The sequence below is a fragment of the Cavia porcellus genome, unplaced genomic scaffold, assembly GCF_034190915.1.
Source record: "Cavia porcellus strain 051 isolate PalLab524CR breed Dunkin Hartley unplaced genomic scaffold, mCavPor4.1 scaffold_15, whole genome shotgun sequence".
In the NCBI taxonomy this organism is placed as follows: domain Eukaryota; kingdom Metazoa; phylum Chordata; class Mammalia; order Rodentia; family Caviidae; genus Cavia; species Cavia porcellus.
The window spans coordinates 10195754-10211222 of NW_026947498.1; the positions used below are offsets into that span (position 1 = coordinate 10195754).

General features: G+C 60.0%; 1 protein-coding gene across 10 annotated transcripts in view; it reads right to left on the reverse strand.

Moving 5' to 3' along the window:
* The window catches only part of Agpat3 (1-acylglycerol-3-phosphate O-acyltransferase 3), a 55095-nt gene that overhangs the window by 13932 nt on the left and 25694 nt on the right, over positions 1 to 15469 (reverse strand). For 5 of the 10 annotated variants that reach the window (XM_063224607.1, XM_063224605.1, XM_063224610.1 and 2 more), the window contains one exon: positions 871 to 1097. In XM_063224607.1, coding sequence (XP_063080677.1) covers positions 871 to 1048 — 178 coding nt within the window. In that variant the 5' untranslated portion in view covers positions 1049 to 1097. Of the gene's footprint in view, positions 1 to 838; positions 1098 to 10538; positions 10681 to 12492; positions 12629 to 15469 lie in introns of those variants that run through there. The other 5 variants (XM_063224611.1, XM_063224609.1, XM_013146047.3 and 2 more) reach the window with 4 other exon arrangements.

The window sequence follows — 15469 nt, forward strand, 5'->3', positions numbered from 1 at the left end:
AGGTATGGGGTCTGAAGACAGCACTGTGGCCCAGTGGCAGCCGTGACGGGGAGGATGGAAGGCCCCCTGCACCCACTCCCCAGTGCACCGCCCCTGGGGTACCCACTTCCTGCGGGGTACTGCACGCCACCCCAAGGCGCTTGCACAGGACAAGTCAGGAAGGCAGTGAGCTGTGCGGTCATGCAGCTTCCTCCTCTGCTGGGGCACGGGCTGCAGGAGACTCCATCCAAGGACACTTCGTGTTCGGTCTCATGAAGGGCAGGAGGCTCACTGCCAGCTGCAGAATGCGGGTCCCCATGGCCTGTCTGTGAGCTCGGCATCCCTGCCCTGTGGCCGTGGAGCAGCTCAGGGAAACTGTGGACAGGGCTTCCACATCGCTCTCCAGGGACGCACTGGTTACACAGCGCCACCATGGACCGCCTTGTGTACAGGGGGACAGTGGTGTTACACAGGCTCCTGGATGTGCACACCTGCCCCTGGGTGTGGAGCGGGAGCCCCATGCCTGGCTGCAGTTGGGTGCCCTAGTGTGAGCCTGAGGCTGGGCTGACAGTGTCTGGGCTCTGCGTGCGAATTCTCATTTCCTCACTGGTCCCTGTGCCATAGCCACAGCCTCCTCCTCACTGGCCTTGGTGCAGTGCCCCTTCCCTCATAGTCCCTCCCCTGGGCAGATCTGCACCCTTTCCCGTGATGCTTTGCTCTTTGGGTTTCATCCACAGCCCCAGGCCAAAGCACAGGGAGCTGCCAGGCCTACGGTTCAGAGGCCCTGGCATGGGAGCCCCAAGGCCTACAGGCCAGCCCCGCCCAGCGTACTCCCCAACATCCCAGTGGTGGCACCCACCCCCACGCCTGGGCCACGTAGGCGGCACTCACGGCTCCAGAGCGAGTAGGCCAAGCGGCAGTTGAGGCGGCGGTAGAGCTGCTTGTTGATGGGCCACAGGGCCAGCGTGCACAGCTGGATGAAGTTGATGACCAGCCCGCTGACCACGAAGACGAAGCCGATGAGCAGGTGCACGGCGAACTGCGTCTTCAGGTAGGCGAGCAAGCCCATGGCGCACGCTCAGGGCCGGGCACAGGGGCCCTCGCTGAGGACAGCTGTCCTGCGGGAGGCAGCACGGTCAGTGGGCGTGTCGGGGAGGACGGCACCCCTGCCCTGGGGGCAGCCCTCCGGACACACATGGCCCACTCGAACATGCCACACCCTCACCACTGCTATGCCACACCCAACAGACTAACACGCGGCACAACCACATACACCCCAACATGCTAACACCACAGTCACAAACACACACCCTTCACACACACAGCCCAACATGCTAACACCGCCATCACAACCACACACCCCTCACACACATGTGCCCCAACATGCTAACACCACAGTCACAACCACACACCCCTCACACACATGGCCCAACATACTAACACTGCAGCTACAACCACACATGCCTCACACACACACCCCAACATGCTAACCTTACACTATAGCACATCAACACACTAATACATCATATATCACTAACACACTGTAACCATACACCACTGACACATGCACACCAAACATGCTAACACCACAAACATCACATGCACACCAGACACGCTAACACCACATACCACAAATATCACATGCACATCAGACATGCTAACACCACACACACCATCACACGCACACCAGACACTGATACCACATACCACGAACATCACATGCATACCAGACACGCTGACACCACACACCACAAACATCACACACACCAGACACGCTAACACCACACACCACTACTGCCACATGCACGCCAAACACGCTAACACCACACACCACGAACATCAGACATGCCAACACCACATACCACGAACATCACACACACACCAGACACACTAACACCATACACCACTAATGCCACACACAACACACTGACACCATGCACACCACACATACATGTGCACAGAGACACATCATACACATATGCACCCACCCTCCCACACTCACGAGAGAGACAGACAGACACGAGGACACACCCAGGGCCAGAGTGCAAGCCAGGGTTTATTCATCCACTCAGCACCTCATTGCAAAGATCAAAGCACACCCAACCTGCCTCCCTCATGCTGCCATGTGAGCCCTAAGTGACCGGCAGCCTTGGCTCTGACTACGAGGACCCAGGAGGCCGGCTCCCATGCTCTGCAGGGCCCCAGGGCTGGCCCTGTGACGCTGGGTGGAGCAGGAACAGCAGGGCCATCAACCCCGGGCTGCCCATGTGTGAGCCCAGGGCCCCGGAGCACCCTGCTGTGGGCACTCGATGCCTGCTCCCGCCCAGGGCACCACTCTGCCCTCTGCCTGGGGATGTACGCAACCTCAGTTCCCTGACCTGGGCATGAGAGGGCAACCCCACCGCACTGGGTCGAGGCCCCCGTATGTGCTGCATGGGGACCTGCCCCGGACAGACTGGCCCAGTGGTGCCTGGGTGTGTCGCTGCTCACACAGCCAGGGAACAGTGAGTGGCAGGGCCTCCAGGCCCCAGCCGTCTAGGTGGCTGCAGCTCTGCTGACCGTTGAGACCAAGGTAGCTCCTGACTGATCATACCACGGAGCCTGGTAACCCTGAAGCAGCTGCAGAATGAACTCACTGCTCCAAACAGCACAGAGAATAGAAAGGGCTGATCAGAGCAGGTCAGGACCCCGCCACATCCCCACTGTCCCCCACAAGACCCGTGTTCCCTGCTGTGGGGATGCTCTCTGCCGGCCTGAGACAGGTCCTCCACACTCCTGACTAAGTCACCAGAGGCAGCACCCTGGCAGTCGCAGTGTCGTCACCCAGCTCCTTCTCCTACCCTGGGATGTGCTGGGGCTGGGCCCCCTGGAGCCATCACCTGGCACCTGGCCTGGCCACGATCGCTGTCTGACCCTGTAGCCGGGGGACTGGCATGAAGCCCTCAGAAGCCAGCTTGGGGTCAATCCGGCCCCACACCAAACCTTCCAATTCCACCCCTGCCGCTCCTCATCACACTGCTCACGTGCAGTAATGCTCTGACGGGTCCGGACACGCGGAGGAGGCAGTGACCACCACCCAACACCCTTCCCACAACGCTGACTGGTCTCTGATGGGCTCGTCTCCCCCCCAACCACGAGAGGCTCACAGGATGGCCACATACAAGACTCCAGGCTGCTCCACACTCAACGTCACTTTTGGTCCACCAAACCCCTAAAAGGGTGTCCTGTGGCATCTGCCGTTTCTGGCCCTCTGGACTCCTGGGTGCCAGGATGCAGAACCGAAACACCCGAGCTCTCCTTTCCCTGTCACAGCTGGGGTGCTGGCTTACCACTCACCACACGCACAATTTACCAGGCAGAGGAGGACATGCTGGTCCCCGGGAGAGGACCCCCCCCCCATGAGAATGAAGGGCCAGGGCAGGAGTCACTGTGAAGGCAAGACCTGGAGCAGAGCTGCTCAGTAGGGTCCCACACATGTCCTGGATGGGTCACCCTGTGCTCCCCCAGGGCTCCTGCTCACAGGGAGGAAGTGGTGCTGGTGGCTCCCAGCGGCCGCCAGAAGCTTGCACACTCCCCGCACCCTTTGCCATCGATCATAGAAGCTGGGCTTGGCCTGGGAAGATGGGGCAATGGTCTGGGCTGTCTCAGCTGGGGGCCTAGGCTCCTTCACACAGGACTGACCCCAAGGAGCCAGGAGGAACCCAAACTGCTGGCCCACAGCCCAGTGTCTGTGAAGGGGGGCTCTCACCTCTCTAGGTCTTGAGGGAGCTTCCGGTCCTCGAGATGCACAAGCCCAGAAGCCATTTACGAATATGGCCAGAACCTATTAAAATCCCCCAACTGTAGAATCAGACAAGCAAATCCCACAGTTCCTGTCCTGTTCTGTCCTGGTCACAGCCATGAGCCCTCAAGGCTGGCACACACCTTATGGCTCATTCAAGTCCCGCACCCTGAGCCAGGCAGCCGTGGCACTGCCCCCAGACCCAGGTCCCATGCCACGCACCTCACACACACTTTCCATGGGCCACAGGACCTGCATGTCTGCCATCAAAAGCAGGATGCCTTTGTCTGCCATCAAAATACAGGATGAACTCAGAACCCTTGGCCCATGCCTGGGCCTCTCTTAGCATCACTGAGATTCTGTTAGAATCTCTCCAGGCACAAACAGGTACAGTTAAATGGCAGTCTGAAGCCATCCTCGGATCCTTGATGGGCAGGTGACCTGCCTGATGCCACCTGGCTGGGACAGCAGCAAAGCCCCAGATTCTGACATTGGAGCCTAACCCAGAGCTGGGCCCTGTGGGCAGCCTCACCCTCCTTGGAGCAGCTAGCTGGGGTGTCTGAATAGACTGCTCCAGCCAGGGGAGGCTCCGAGGGCAGGGGACGGTCACAGGCCCACTCCCGGGCAAGGTGGGGGAAGGGTCAGGCAGCACACCATGCTGGCAGACAGAGGGCAAGTCCTGCCCAGCCACGGGGAGCAGGGGATTAAGGTCTCTGTCATTGTGCCTTTGTCACTTCTGACACTGTCACTGGCAGGCCCAGTGTGCAAGACACAAGTGCCTGTTGTCAACTGTGAAATATAAAGCTCCCTGCCCTGGGCACATGTGGGTGACACGGGGTGGTGAGGTTTGTCCCCACAAGGAGCTACCTCCACTGACTTCCAGGAGCCCCGGCCACTGGGGAGGACGAGAAGCCTCGCCAAGGCCAAGCCCTGCCCAGTGTAAGCAGGCTGGCCGAGGCTGTCAGGAGGGGCTCGAGACAAACACGGGGCCTTGCATGTGGTGAGGGGGTGCCATGGTTCCGTAGGCCCCAGGGAAGCTTGAGAGCAGAAGGCCACACAGCCAGCTGCCGGAGGGACCCAGGAACCCCGGGGACACTGCCACCCAGGGAATCTCAGCAAGGAGGGGTGATGGGGCAGGGAGGTGGGGGTCACAGACCTAAGGACAGACCCGGCCCCAGTGCCACTGAGAAGGCAGCTGGTGAGGACCCCAGCCCCACCTACCCCAGCCTCTAAACTGCAGGGTGTTCCGGTGGTGTCCTGCTGAGGGCAGCGCTGGTGGGGACACAGAGCAGAGCACTGCTCCCAGGCTGATTACTGCACAATGGCCCTGTGACAGCTACCCAGTCAAGGCAGTGCTTCTCAGACCTGGGCAGGGCAGGGCAGGGCTGGTAAAGGACTCGGCAGACTGCTTCATACGGGCATATGGGTGCCCTCACAGGCGGTTGACATGGAGGTAGACAGGACCCCACTTTCGGGGCAGCCGCCTGCTGTGGCTGCTCTGGAACCCGGGACCCAGGTGGGTGGAGATGTCGGGAGACCTGAGATTGGCAGCTGGACATGCTCGGGAACATGGGCAGTGAGCAGTGAATGGGCACAGGGCACACAGCCTTAAGCAGAACACGGTGGTTAGAGACCACCGGACGGCACCATGGCACACAGTGGGACAGCGCTCTGGGAGCCTGCAAGGGGCTTTCCAAGGAACCCCACACAGTGGTCAGGGGGCAGCATTGTGCCCTCAGTCCTTGGAGGCTGGAGTTGGGTGCTGGGAAGTACCAGGCTGGGCCCCTGGGGATGAGACAGAAACTGGCATGCCTGGCACCGCAAGGTGCTCCCTGCCTGAGGGTCCAGGTCTGGAGATGAGCTCAGACCTCAGCCAGGCAGTGTTTCTAAGCCATTGGTCAGGAGGGCAGAGTAGAGGGTCAAGAGGCAAGAGTGACCACGTCATCTGGACGCAGCATGATGCATCTTCTTGTTAGCAAGTGATCAGGCCAGCATCTCTCCAGGAAGGAGGTGACTGTAAGGACAGAGGAGACCCAGGCCTTCCTTGCCACCTGCCATCTCCTGGGAGCTTCCTGGGCTTGGTTGACAGGGGCCTGAAAGTGCTCCCCAAGGACAGCAGCAGCACTACCACATGGATGTTCCAGCATGGGGCAGGCCTGAGGACCTCCCTGCCCACCTGCTCAGCAGGACTGATTCTGAAAACCAACACAAACCAGGCCTGCGTCCGCCCACAGGGAGCCCATCCCCTCTCACCATCCTCTTCCTTCCAACCTGAGATGTTGGCGCCGACCTGCCCTGTGGTTTACCCCACAACCCCAACCACAGTGGCCCAGCTGGGCACTGAGGATACACCCCGCTCCAGCACCTGCCCCGAGCAGCTGGGCTGTCCACACTCTAGGGAGCGGGTTTTTTCTGTCTCCCTGCTCAGGTGGCGCCCTCATTCAGGTCCACACAGCTGCCGGGGCCAGTCCCACATGTGCCTTTCCAACAGCGGGTGTGGTCCCTGGCAGTGGCAGGAACCAGGTGCCACATGCACCCCTTACCTCCCTTTTCTCTGCCCTTCTCTCCCTCTGCTCTGGACCCGGGGTGGCCAGGGCCCAGGCTGAGGGACTGGTAGCCTTCTGCCCAGCAGAGCAGGGCAGCCAGTGACCACTCTGCCACGTCCTGCAGCAGGGACACAGCCAATATGCCAAGTGGGTGGAAGGTCGGAGGAATGGGGTGGAGGCTGGGGCTCAGGCTTAGCCTCAAGTGACCCTGACGGTGGGCACAATGTCCCTGGGTGGCATCAGATGGCAGGATGGTGCTACCCAGCAGCTCAAGCTGTCTTAGCCTGCACCTGCCTAACCACCAGACCTTGCTGACCCCCTCTGTCCACCTGTCCCAAGGGCAGAGATCGTGGGACCGCCTGGCCCACCCCTGTGAAGCTCCTACCCCACCTCCTCTAGAGGCGTCCACTGCTCCATGGAAGGACTGAGCAGTGGGGTGAGCTCAGGGCACTGTGGGGACAAATACACAGCAGAGGCACTGGGAATCTGGGCTCTACCTGAGGATGCAGGGCCACAGGGCGGGCTGCAGCAGTGACCCACAGTAACGCCCATGGGCTCACACTGTGCCTGCCACACCACCCTCACCTCATCACAGGCACCGAGCCTGGCCTGCTCTCCCTGCATCCCAGGCGCAGAGGGCGGTCGATGAAAGCATGTGGAAGCAACACAATTGGCACCAAGTGATGCCCATCCTGGGCACCCTGATGGTGGCACAGCGATGGGCAGGCTTCAAGGACACCCCCCTCAGCACCCACAGGTATCTGCCTGCTCCTCCCTCAGCCTCCCGTTCTGCTCACAGAGCTATGGGGCGGGGGACAGGACAGGGAAAACAGATGGGAGACAACAGCCACCAGGGGGAGGCAACAGGACCTCCTCCCCTCCCCTCATCAAACCGACTGCTGGGTTGTCCACACACACTGACCACAGGCTGCGCCAGCCGGGATTGTGACGCCTCTGCTACCAAACACACTCCCCAGCACAATGGCCTGCCCCTGCCCCTGAGCCCCAACACGGCCACTCTACGCCCACAGCGTTTCTCCGTGGGTACTTTCAACCAGGGCACTGCTGAAGCCTGGCCACTTTTCGAACTGCAGAGCGCCTGGCCCAGGAGAGTGGTTACCTGGAGAGAGTCAGCAGGCCCATGCCTCCCCTCCTCCCTGGGCCCTTCCTTCACAAAGAGGCGTGGCTGTAGCCGGCAGCCCTGGGCTCAGTCCTCAAACACACACTGACTGCAGCTCTGGAGTCCATTCTCCCCACTGACCACGCATGAAGACCACTGGCTTTCGAGCAAGACCCCAAGGGGCGCACAGTATGAAGACAAAAACCATGGCTGGCTCCAGAGCACACCGTAACAAGGGTTCAAAAATTTAACTTTTATTCATCCTTCATGAAAACGGTGTAGTCCTGGAAAACAGGAAGGAATCGAATGAGGAGGAAGACATGGGGCAAAGAAATGATTTACTTGGGAGGCTGAGGCAAGAGAATCACTGGGAGTTAGATGCCAGCCTGGACTACAAAGTGAGCTCAAGGCCAGCCTGAGCTGCAGAGCGAGACCTTGTCTCAAAAACACACACAAAAAGAAAAGAAAAAGGAAGGGTTTGTTTCTGGCATGAAGAAAAAGCCCAGGAACTTAGAGATGGCCAGTATAGAAAGCAATCAACTTGGACCAGGAAGTTGGAGAAATACTTTCAAGAGCTGGGGATTTAGCTCAGCAGCTCATGCGTCTGCCTGGTAAGCGCAAGGTGCAAGTTTGAGCCCTGGTATCAAAAAAAAGAAAGAGGGGGCTAGGGATTTAGCTCAGCGGCATGAGTGCCTGCCTTGCAAGCAGGCAGTCATGAGTTTGATCCTTGGTACCGATAAAAAAGAAAGACAAAAGAAAAAAGAAAGAAAGACTTTCAAGAAACAGTGGATTTTGTTCAGTAAAAATATAATGAAAGGGCTGGAAGTTTTCATATAAAGAATAGGATGTATTTCTTTTCTTAGAAATAAAAAAGCTGGGCACCGTGGTGTGTGCTGGCGGGCCGCGCTATTTGGGAGGCTGAGACATAAGGACTGCTCAAGCCCAGGGGCTCGAGGCCAGAGAGAGATGGGGAGGGGGTTAAACTCTGCCTCAGCACTGTGCAAGGAGTGCGATTCAGCTGCAAATCAAATCAGCATAGGGCAGGGTCCTGTTTAGTGAGCTGCTCCAGGATGGCAGCTGGGTCCTTCCACAACGCGGGTGTCTTAGTCCACCTGGGTCATTCCCCAAGGCTCCCAGTCCCCAGGGGCCAAGTTCCCCAAAGTCTGCCCCGAACAGCACGGTGGTGAGGTGGCCCCATCCCGGGCCTGCATTGGGGTTCTCATCCCAGGGTGAGGACAGTGAGCTGCCTCTGCTGCCTGTGCTTGGAGTGGCCCTGAGGGCTCATACAATGTGAGTGCCTGAGGACCTCGGGGTCACTGCCTAGCACAACACCCTGCACCGCCACCTGTCCCACCCATGTCAACAGCCTGGAATTCACCAGTTCAGGACCCAGGTCAGCAGACAAAGGAGCCACTTTCCCAACAAACAGTGGATCACTGACCACGTGAGGTGTTCGTGAAACTGCACAGTTCAGCCACTAATCCCAAGAAGGACTCAACACGCAAGTCCCGCGGGTGAACCCATCCTGGAGACGGCCTCGCCTGTGCCTCAGAAAGGCTCCCAGGAGCCCTGCTGAGCTCTGCACCCCCATTCTCTGGCCCTGAGCCCGCCAAGCTAAGGCATCGCTGTCACGCTGGCTGCACCGGCATCTGTATCAGCAGGGCTGGTGTGATCATGGTATGGCCATTGCGGTCACTCGGCACAGCTCCCAGACAGTGGAGAGCAGCATAGAGGCAGGAGCAAGAGGCAGAGGCAGAAGCAAGGCTTCCAAGAGGGGAGCACGGATGGCCGCTGGGGGCACCTCCCCCGCCGTGACCCTCAGCCGTAGGAGTTGGTTTCCTGTTGTCTTCTTTTTCAACAGGGAAATGCACTGATTTACACTAAGGTCAATGTGCTTAAAGATTTAAGGCACCAGGAAAGAGTGACCCGGCTCTTCCTTTGTCCCTGATGGAGGACACACCAAGCCCTGAACATGGCTGGCCGCCCCACCTGGTCTACACTGCTGTTTTATCAGCTTGAAGCCCACTTTTCAGAGCTGGCAGGAGCTTTGAAGGGAGCTCTGGTCTGTGATGTCCGCAGACAGGGGCCTGAGCACAGGAGGACCTGCATGGCCACTCTCACTGCCACCATCACACCTGTCCCCTGCCCAGGCCCATCCTGAGTTCAGGACAAACTGAGGGGTTGCTCTTGGGGCCTGGAGCTGCTGTCCTGGCGCCTTGCCTCACCCCACACTCCTGTGCTTCTCCCTTGGCCTTGATGAATGGTCTCCACTGCATTCCCGTTAGCCTGAGGGCCGCAGCAGGAACCCTCATCCCCTAAAGCCTCTTGCCTTGGGAATGGGAGTGTGCAGGTCTGGGGTAGACACTGCAAATCCCACAACTGGACCTCACCATGTCGGGGAGCTGCTCCGTAAGGAGGCCACTGTGCTCTCGGGGAGCAAGCCTGATCTAGCAGCTACAGACATCACACTGACCAGCCCCTGAGAGTCCCTACAGCCTGTGATGACACCCAGGGCCGGGGGCACATCCCCATCTGCTCAGAGGCACAGCGCACCACCGGGCAGGCAGGCATGTGACCTGGCTGGGCCATGAGTACCGTGTGGACCCTGCAGCCCCTCAGCAGGGTCACACTGATGGGGCCGACCCGACGGACGGGCAGTTTATAGAGGAGGGTGGAAGGGGACAAAGGTGGGCACAGGCACAGGATGACAGGCTGTCCCAGGGCCAGGCACTAGTTCCCAGGACACACGCTGACCCTCCAAGCCATCTTCAGCTGTGAGCCCAGTACTCAGGAGGCTGAGGCAGGAGGACAGGCTCTCAAGAATAGACTGGGCAACTTACTGGGACCTTGTCTCACAGGGTGCAGCTTGCCAGGCAAGCTGTGTGAGGGCAAAGCCACATGCTCGAAATTCCTGCCCCAGGAATTTCTGCGACCTGTTACACAGCGTTCCATCCCCAGAGCTGAGGAGGGAGGGAAGGAGGGAGGAAAGGAAAAAGTAAGTGGAGCCTACAGTGTGGAGAGGGACACCCCAAGGGTGTAGGAGTGCCTGCCACCTGGGGCTCTTTCCCAGGCCCCCAAGGGCAGGGTTCCAGGCTGCTGCGGGCACACTCACCAGTAGAAGTAATAGGCCAAGGCCACAGCCAGCAGCGTAGCACACAGCCCCGAGAAGAGGCAGGTGGAGGAGCTGACCAGCATCTTTTGCCTCGGCCTGCGTTCCTCACAGACTGGGAGAAGAGCTGGGGGGGGGGGGGGCGGGCGGGGAGCAGGGCTGGCCTCGGAGACCGGCCCTCCAGGTGCCACCGTCCTGGCCAGGGACCCCCCTGGACACACCCCAGCAGACACAAAGCCCTGGCCTCCCCTCTTGTTCAGGCACCCACTAATCCAGTAAGCGGCTTTCTTGGGAGCCACTGTCAGCAGGAGTGTCACAGGGCGCCCAGGGCACACTGACCCCAGGGTGGGGGCCCCAGATGCCACACAGGCCTTTGTCCACCATGGCCCATGGGCCTGGTATGGCTCAGGTGGGGTGGGCCGACCCTGCAGCTCCCAGGCACTCTACGCAGTGGACACCGGACTTGGACATGGTCCAGCACAGGATCACACGCCCACAATTCCTGCCCCGGGTCAGCTGGTACACAGCACATGTGGACCCAGCCTCAGGCTCAGAGGAGAGAGGAACACAGTGAGGGGGCTCAAAGTCCACTTAACTCTGAGTTCTCTGTGTGTGAGAGACACAGAGAGACACGGAGAAGCCTGCATGTCCTCCCAGGTGGTGATGCTCACACAGCCTCAGGGGGCCACTTTTGCCCTCAACATGGCAAACACAGTTAGCTGCATGGCTGGAGCCATCTCACGCTGCCCTTTGAGACCCCGCCTGCAGTGACACCAATGGTCCAAGCTGTCACTGGAGGCAGTTCAGGGACGCAGAGCTGGAGGCATCTGTCTCTTCCTCCCGGGTACTAGCTGCTGCCTCAGACCCTGAGAGCCACACAGAGGGCCACAGGACGCAGCTGGAAGGCAGCACTGACCGGCTGGGGGGCAAGAGTGGGAGCAGGGCCAGGGCTGGCCTTCACCCCTTCGGCTCTCCTCCACATCTCAGCCTCTGCAGGTGCAGAGCAGGGGTCTTGGGGTCAATTTCTCTAAGCTCAGCCCCTCCAGACTACAGGGTGACTCAGGTACAACTGCTCCTAGGACTCCTTGGGACCCTCTCAAAGCCATCACCCTGCCTCCGTGGCCGCTGGGGACGGACTGGCATTATCCAGCCACCCAGTGTGCTGGGGGTGGGGAGCACCTGTGCCAGCTAAGGCTTCCCGACCCTAATCCCCCTTAGCTGTGCCTCCCAGCCCCAACCTCCTCAGGGCCTCCCTGGATGCCAGCTTTGGTGACACGCTGGCCCAGCCTTGTTGGCCAGTCCCCACTCCCCTCCCTCTGGCAGGAAACGCCCTGGCACACCTGCCCTGGGATTGGTCCCCCACATGTGGGTCCCAGATGTCCTGGACACAGGTGTCCCTGGTTCCCCTCTTCCTGGGGACAATCGGTACCCAGCCTCACCCAGGTCTCTGGCCCACACACTGGGAAATGGGCACGGCAAAGCCTGACTGGCTCCCCATCGACCGCGCATCCACACTGGGCTCTGGTGCTCCACGCTGCCGAGCCTCCCCACACTCACCAGGCGAATAAGCCCACAGGGACATGCCTCACCTGGGACCACAGGGCCACTCACTCACCTGCTTCCCTAGATTTAGCTCACCCTAACGCCCAGGCCTGGGGCTGTGGCAGAGGGAGGGACACAGCCCGAGCTACAGGCCCCTCCCCAGGCCTCGCTGGATCTGCTTCTTTCTCACGGGCCAGGCCCCCTCCCTCACAGGCCTTTGCACCTCCATGTGAAGGTCGGATGGTAAAGCCGGCTCGGGAGCTCCCTCCTTCCACTTGGGGAGGCATTGCCTTCTCCCTGTTCCCAAGTCCCGCACCCAGGGCTCAGCACAGCCCTGTTGGGGACCAAGGCCTGACCCGCCCTCCAGTGCCTTAGACAGATCAGCAAAACACACAAACAGAAACTGGGTCCCCACCGTGAGCAGCTCTACTGGGGTCGCCCGATGGCAGCAGAGGCTTCAGGAGGCAATGGCAGGGATCTCGGGGACAGCTGAGAAGTCCTCCCAGCCCACACGGGGATCGGGACCGGCAGCGAGCCGGTTACCAAGCAAACCAAACAAAGAGTAAACAACCGAGGCAGAAGCCGAGCAGCAGCCTGGCTGGGCTCTGCCGCATTGGGAAACCCTCACGCAGGCTGTGGCTTGGAAGGGCCACTGGGGGAGGTGGTCCACCGCATAGACGGAGGGACAAAATGTGTGTGGGCCCTACCAGGCCACTGCATGCTGCGGGCAGGAACATGCCTGTTTCTGGGACATTGCAGGTCTGGACAGCTCACCCGGCTGTTTCCCAGTTGTGTGGCCTTGGAAAGGGAGCCACGACCCAGCAGGGACAGGGCACTTGGCCTTGGGGAGCTGGCAGGAGCTCCAGTGGGTGAGAAAGCAGAGGTGCAGGATGGGGTGCGGCTGTGGTGTGAGGACACTGCACTGTGCGTGTGTGCATATGCATGTCGGTGAGCCCAGTGCTTTCTGTAACCCGAGCCTCCAGCTTGCGACTAATCTCAGGACAACTACCGGAGACACAATTCTTTCAGACAAAATACCATTTCAGACCTGAAATCAGCTGGCTGATTTCTGACAGTTCGTGTAACTTCCTGGAGACCCCAGCTGAAGTTTCCACTGGACCTGGCTCTCCAGGTTTGCACGGGGTCCCATGGCCATGGATCCTGACCCCTGTAGAGTCGCCCCCCCTGCTCTATAGCACACAGGGCTGGGAGCTGGGGCGTGCTGGGACACTCCAAGCACTATTTTCCCAGTGCCAGAAGCGGCCGGTTCCGAGCCTAGACAGATGGTGACCCCGCCATGCGCAGAGAGGCATGCAGAGCTTTTCCAGACATGACCAAGTGTGATACATGGGGTGCAGAGCAGCACTGAGTGACTGTCAAACAACCCTGCCCCACTGGACCCACCAAGCTGTGTCAACACCACCACAGACTGGCCCTGCTCCATCTAGAGGTCCTGAGACCCCTATTCAGGAACGGCCCTCGGCTGGGGCTTGAGTCCTCATGCAAAAAGCCTTGCAGCTGACCCAGGAACAGAGCATCCTGGGACCATGCGGTGCCTCCCCGGAGCTCGGCAGCAACACAGAGGGTCTGGCTTGGAAGTTGGAACCCAGGGTAGACAAAAGCAGCCATAGCAGCAGGAAGGCCTCCCTTGCCTAGGGAATGGAGGAGAGGTAGAAGGTGACCTTGGCAGAGGCCCCCTCCCATGTGTGCTCCTGCTCTCCTTCCAGGCCAAAGAATGGCCTTAATCGCTTAGGCCTCGCTGCTGGCACCAGGTCACCTACTTCCACAAAGTGACCTGCTGAGAATCTGGGCTTAGGCATGTGGAGCCTGTGGGAGGCAGCGCCACCTGGTGCAGAGCCCTGGCCATGGCCTCTGGCCCTGCATGACACACACCGGATTCAGAGAACAGGACATACAGGTTCTGGCCAAGGGTCAGCAGTGCCCATGTGCCATCTCAGGAGCAGTGCTACTGTGTGGGCACCAGCAACTGCAACTGCCCACATCTCTAGGGGCATCTCTAGCCCTGACCCTCTTCCAGCTAACCTGCTGCCTGGGACTCAGCGCCCCTGCAGCTGGCCTGGCCTCCAGTCGGGCCCCACTCAGCCCTGCCCACAAGTCCACGTGATAAGCTGCAACCTGAGAAGTCAGCTGCAAGCTTGGGATCTCCACGCTGCTCACGGCACAGGGCCACCATGGCTGGTGCCCAGGTCCTGGCAAGCAACCCACCTCCGTCAGCCTCCAAGTGCAGCCTCAGGACCCTCTCCACAGGTGCGCCCACCACCCAGCTCATGTTTCCCCCCTTCCCAGGGACAGGACAGCAGGGACCCCTGCTGGGACCTCAGCCCACCATGCAGGCCCCCAGCAGAGGCCACAGGGAGCCCCATGCCACTGCTCCACACAGGATGCTCCATGCTCTCAGCCCCAGTGACCAGGGAGGGCACTTGCCAGGACACCTGGGCTTTCAGGTCCTGGGGCAGTACACGTGGGTCCCCCTAGGGTGGGGACCTCTTTTTCAGGTGCAGTGGTTACACGGTGGCCTTGCCTGGGCACACCTACCTGCCTGCCCACTGAGGGGCTCTCCAATAGGGACACTGAAGCCACAGCCTCCAGCAATCAGGAACAAACATGGACAGTCACTCAATGCTGCTCCACACCCCACGTATCATGCTTGGTCATGTCTGGAAAAACTCTGCATGCCTCTCTGCTCAATCCACTGCTTCCACATCTCTCCTGAAGTCCCGACAACTGTCACTGCACTGGCCTCAGGCACTCTGATACATGTGCAAACGTCCAGGCTGTGTCCTGACACAGTCTGGTCTGGAGAGAACCTGGTGCAGCAGCAGAGGCTGCGCTGTCCCTGTAGCACTGAGTTCTCTGTGTCCCACCATCGTACCCTCCATCAGGTCTAAGACAAGGTCTCAGGGCTCTGGCTGGGCTGCGAAAGCTGTGACCATCTGCCCTCTCCACCCCACTTTCTGCGGGATGGTGGTTGTTTGGTCCTGTTCCTCTCCACCCAGCTGACCCTGGAGCCACACCAGCTTGGCTCCAGGCAGCACACAGCTGTGTCCATGTCCAGGGGCCTGGGTCCCCAGGGCCCTGGCTGCACCCACTTCCCACGGAGGCCTGGGGACAGTGCCCCTCTGTTTCCTGCACTTCGGTCTCCTTGGGCTTACCAGGCCCCACATGTTCTCTACAGAGGCATAAACCCTCAAGCAACTTCTGGGTCCTGGACACTACAGTGGCTGTGAGTGCTAACTGCTGCTGGCCCAGCTATCTCTTCCCAGAAAGTGTGGTGAGGGGGTTGCTCACACAGGGTGGCAGGGGTTGACGGCCAATGCAGAACAGAAGCACAAGCAGTCAGTCTACAAACACCTGACAGACACAAGGGGCGG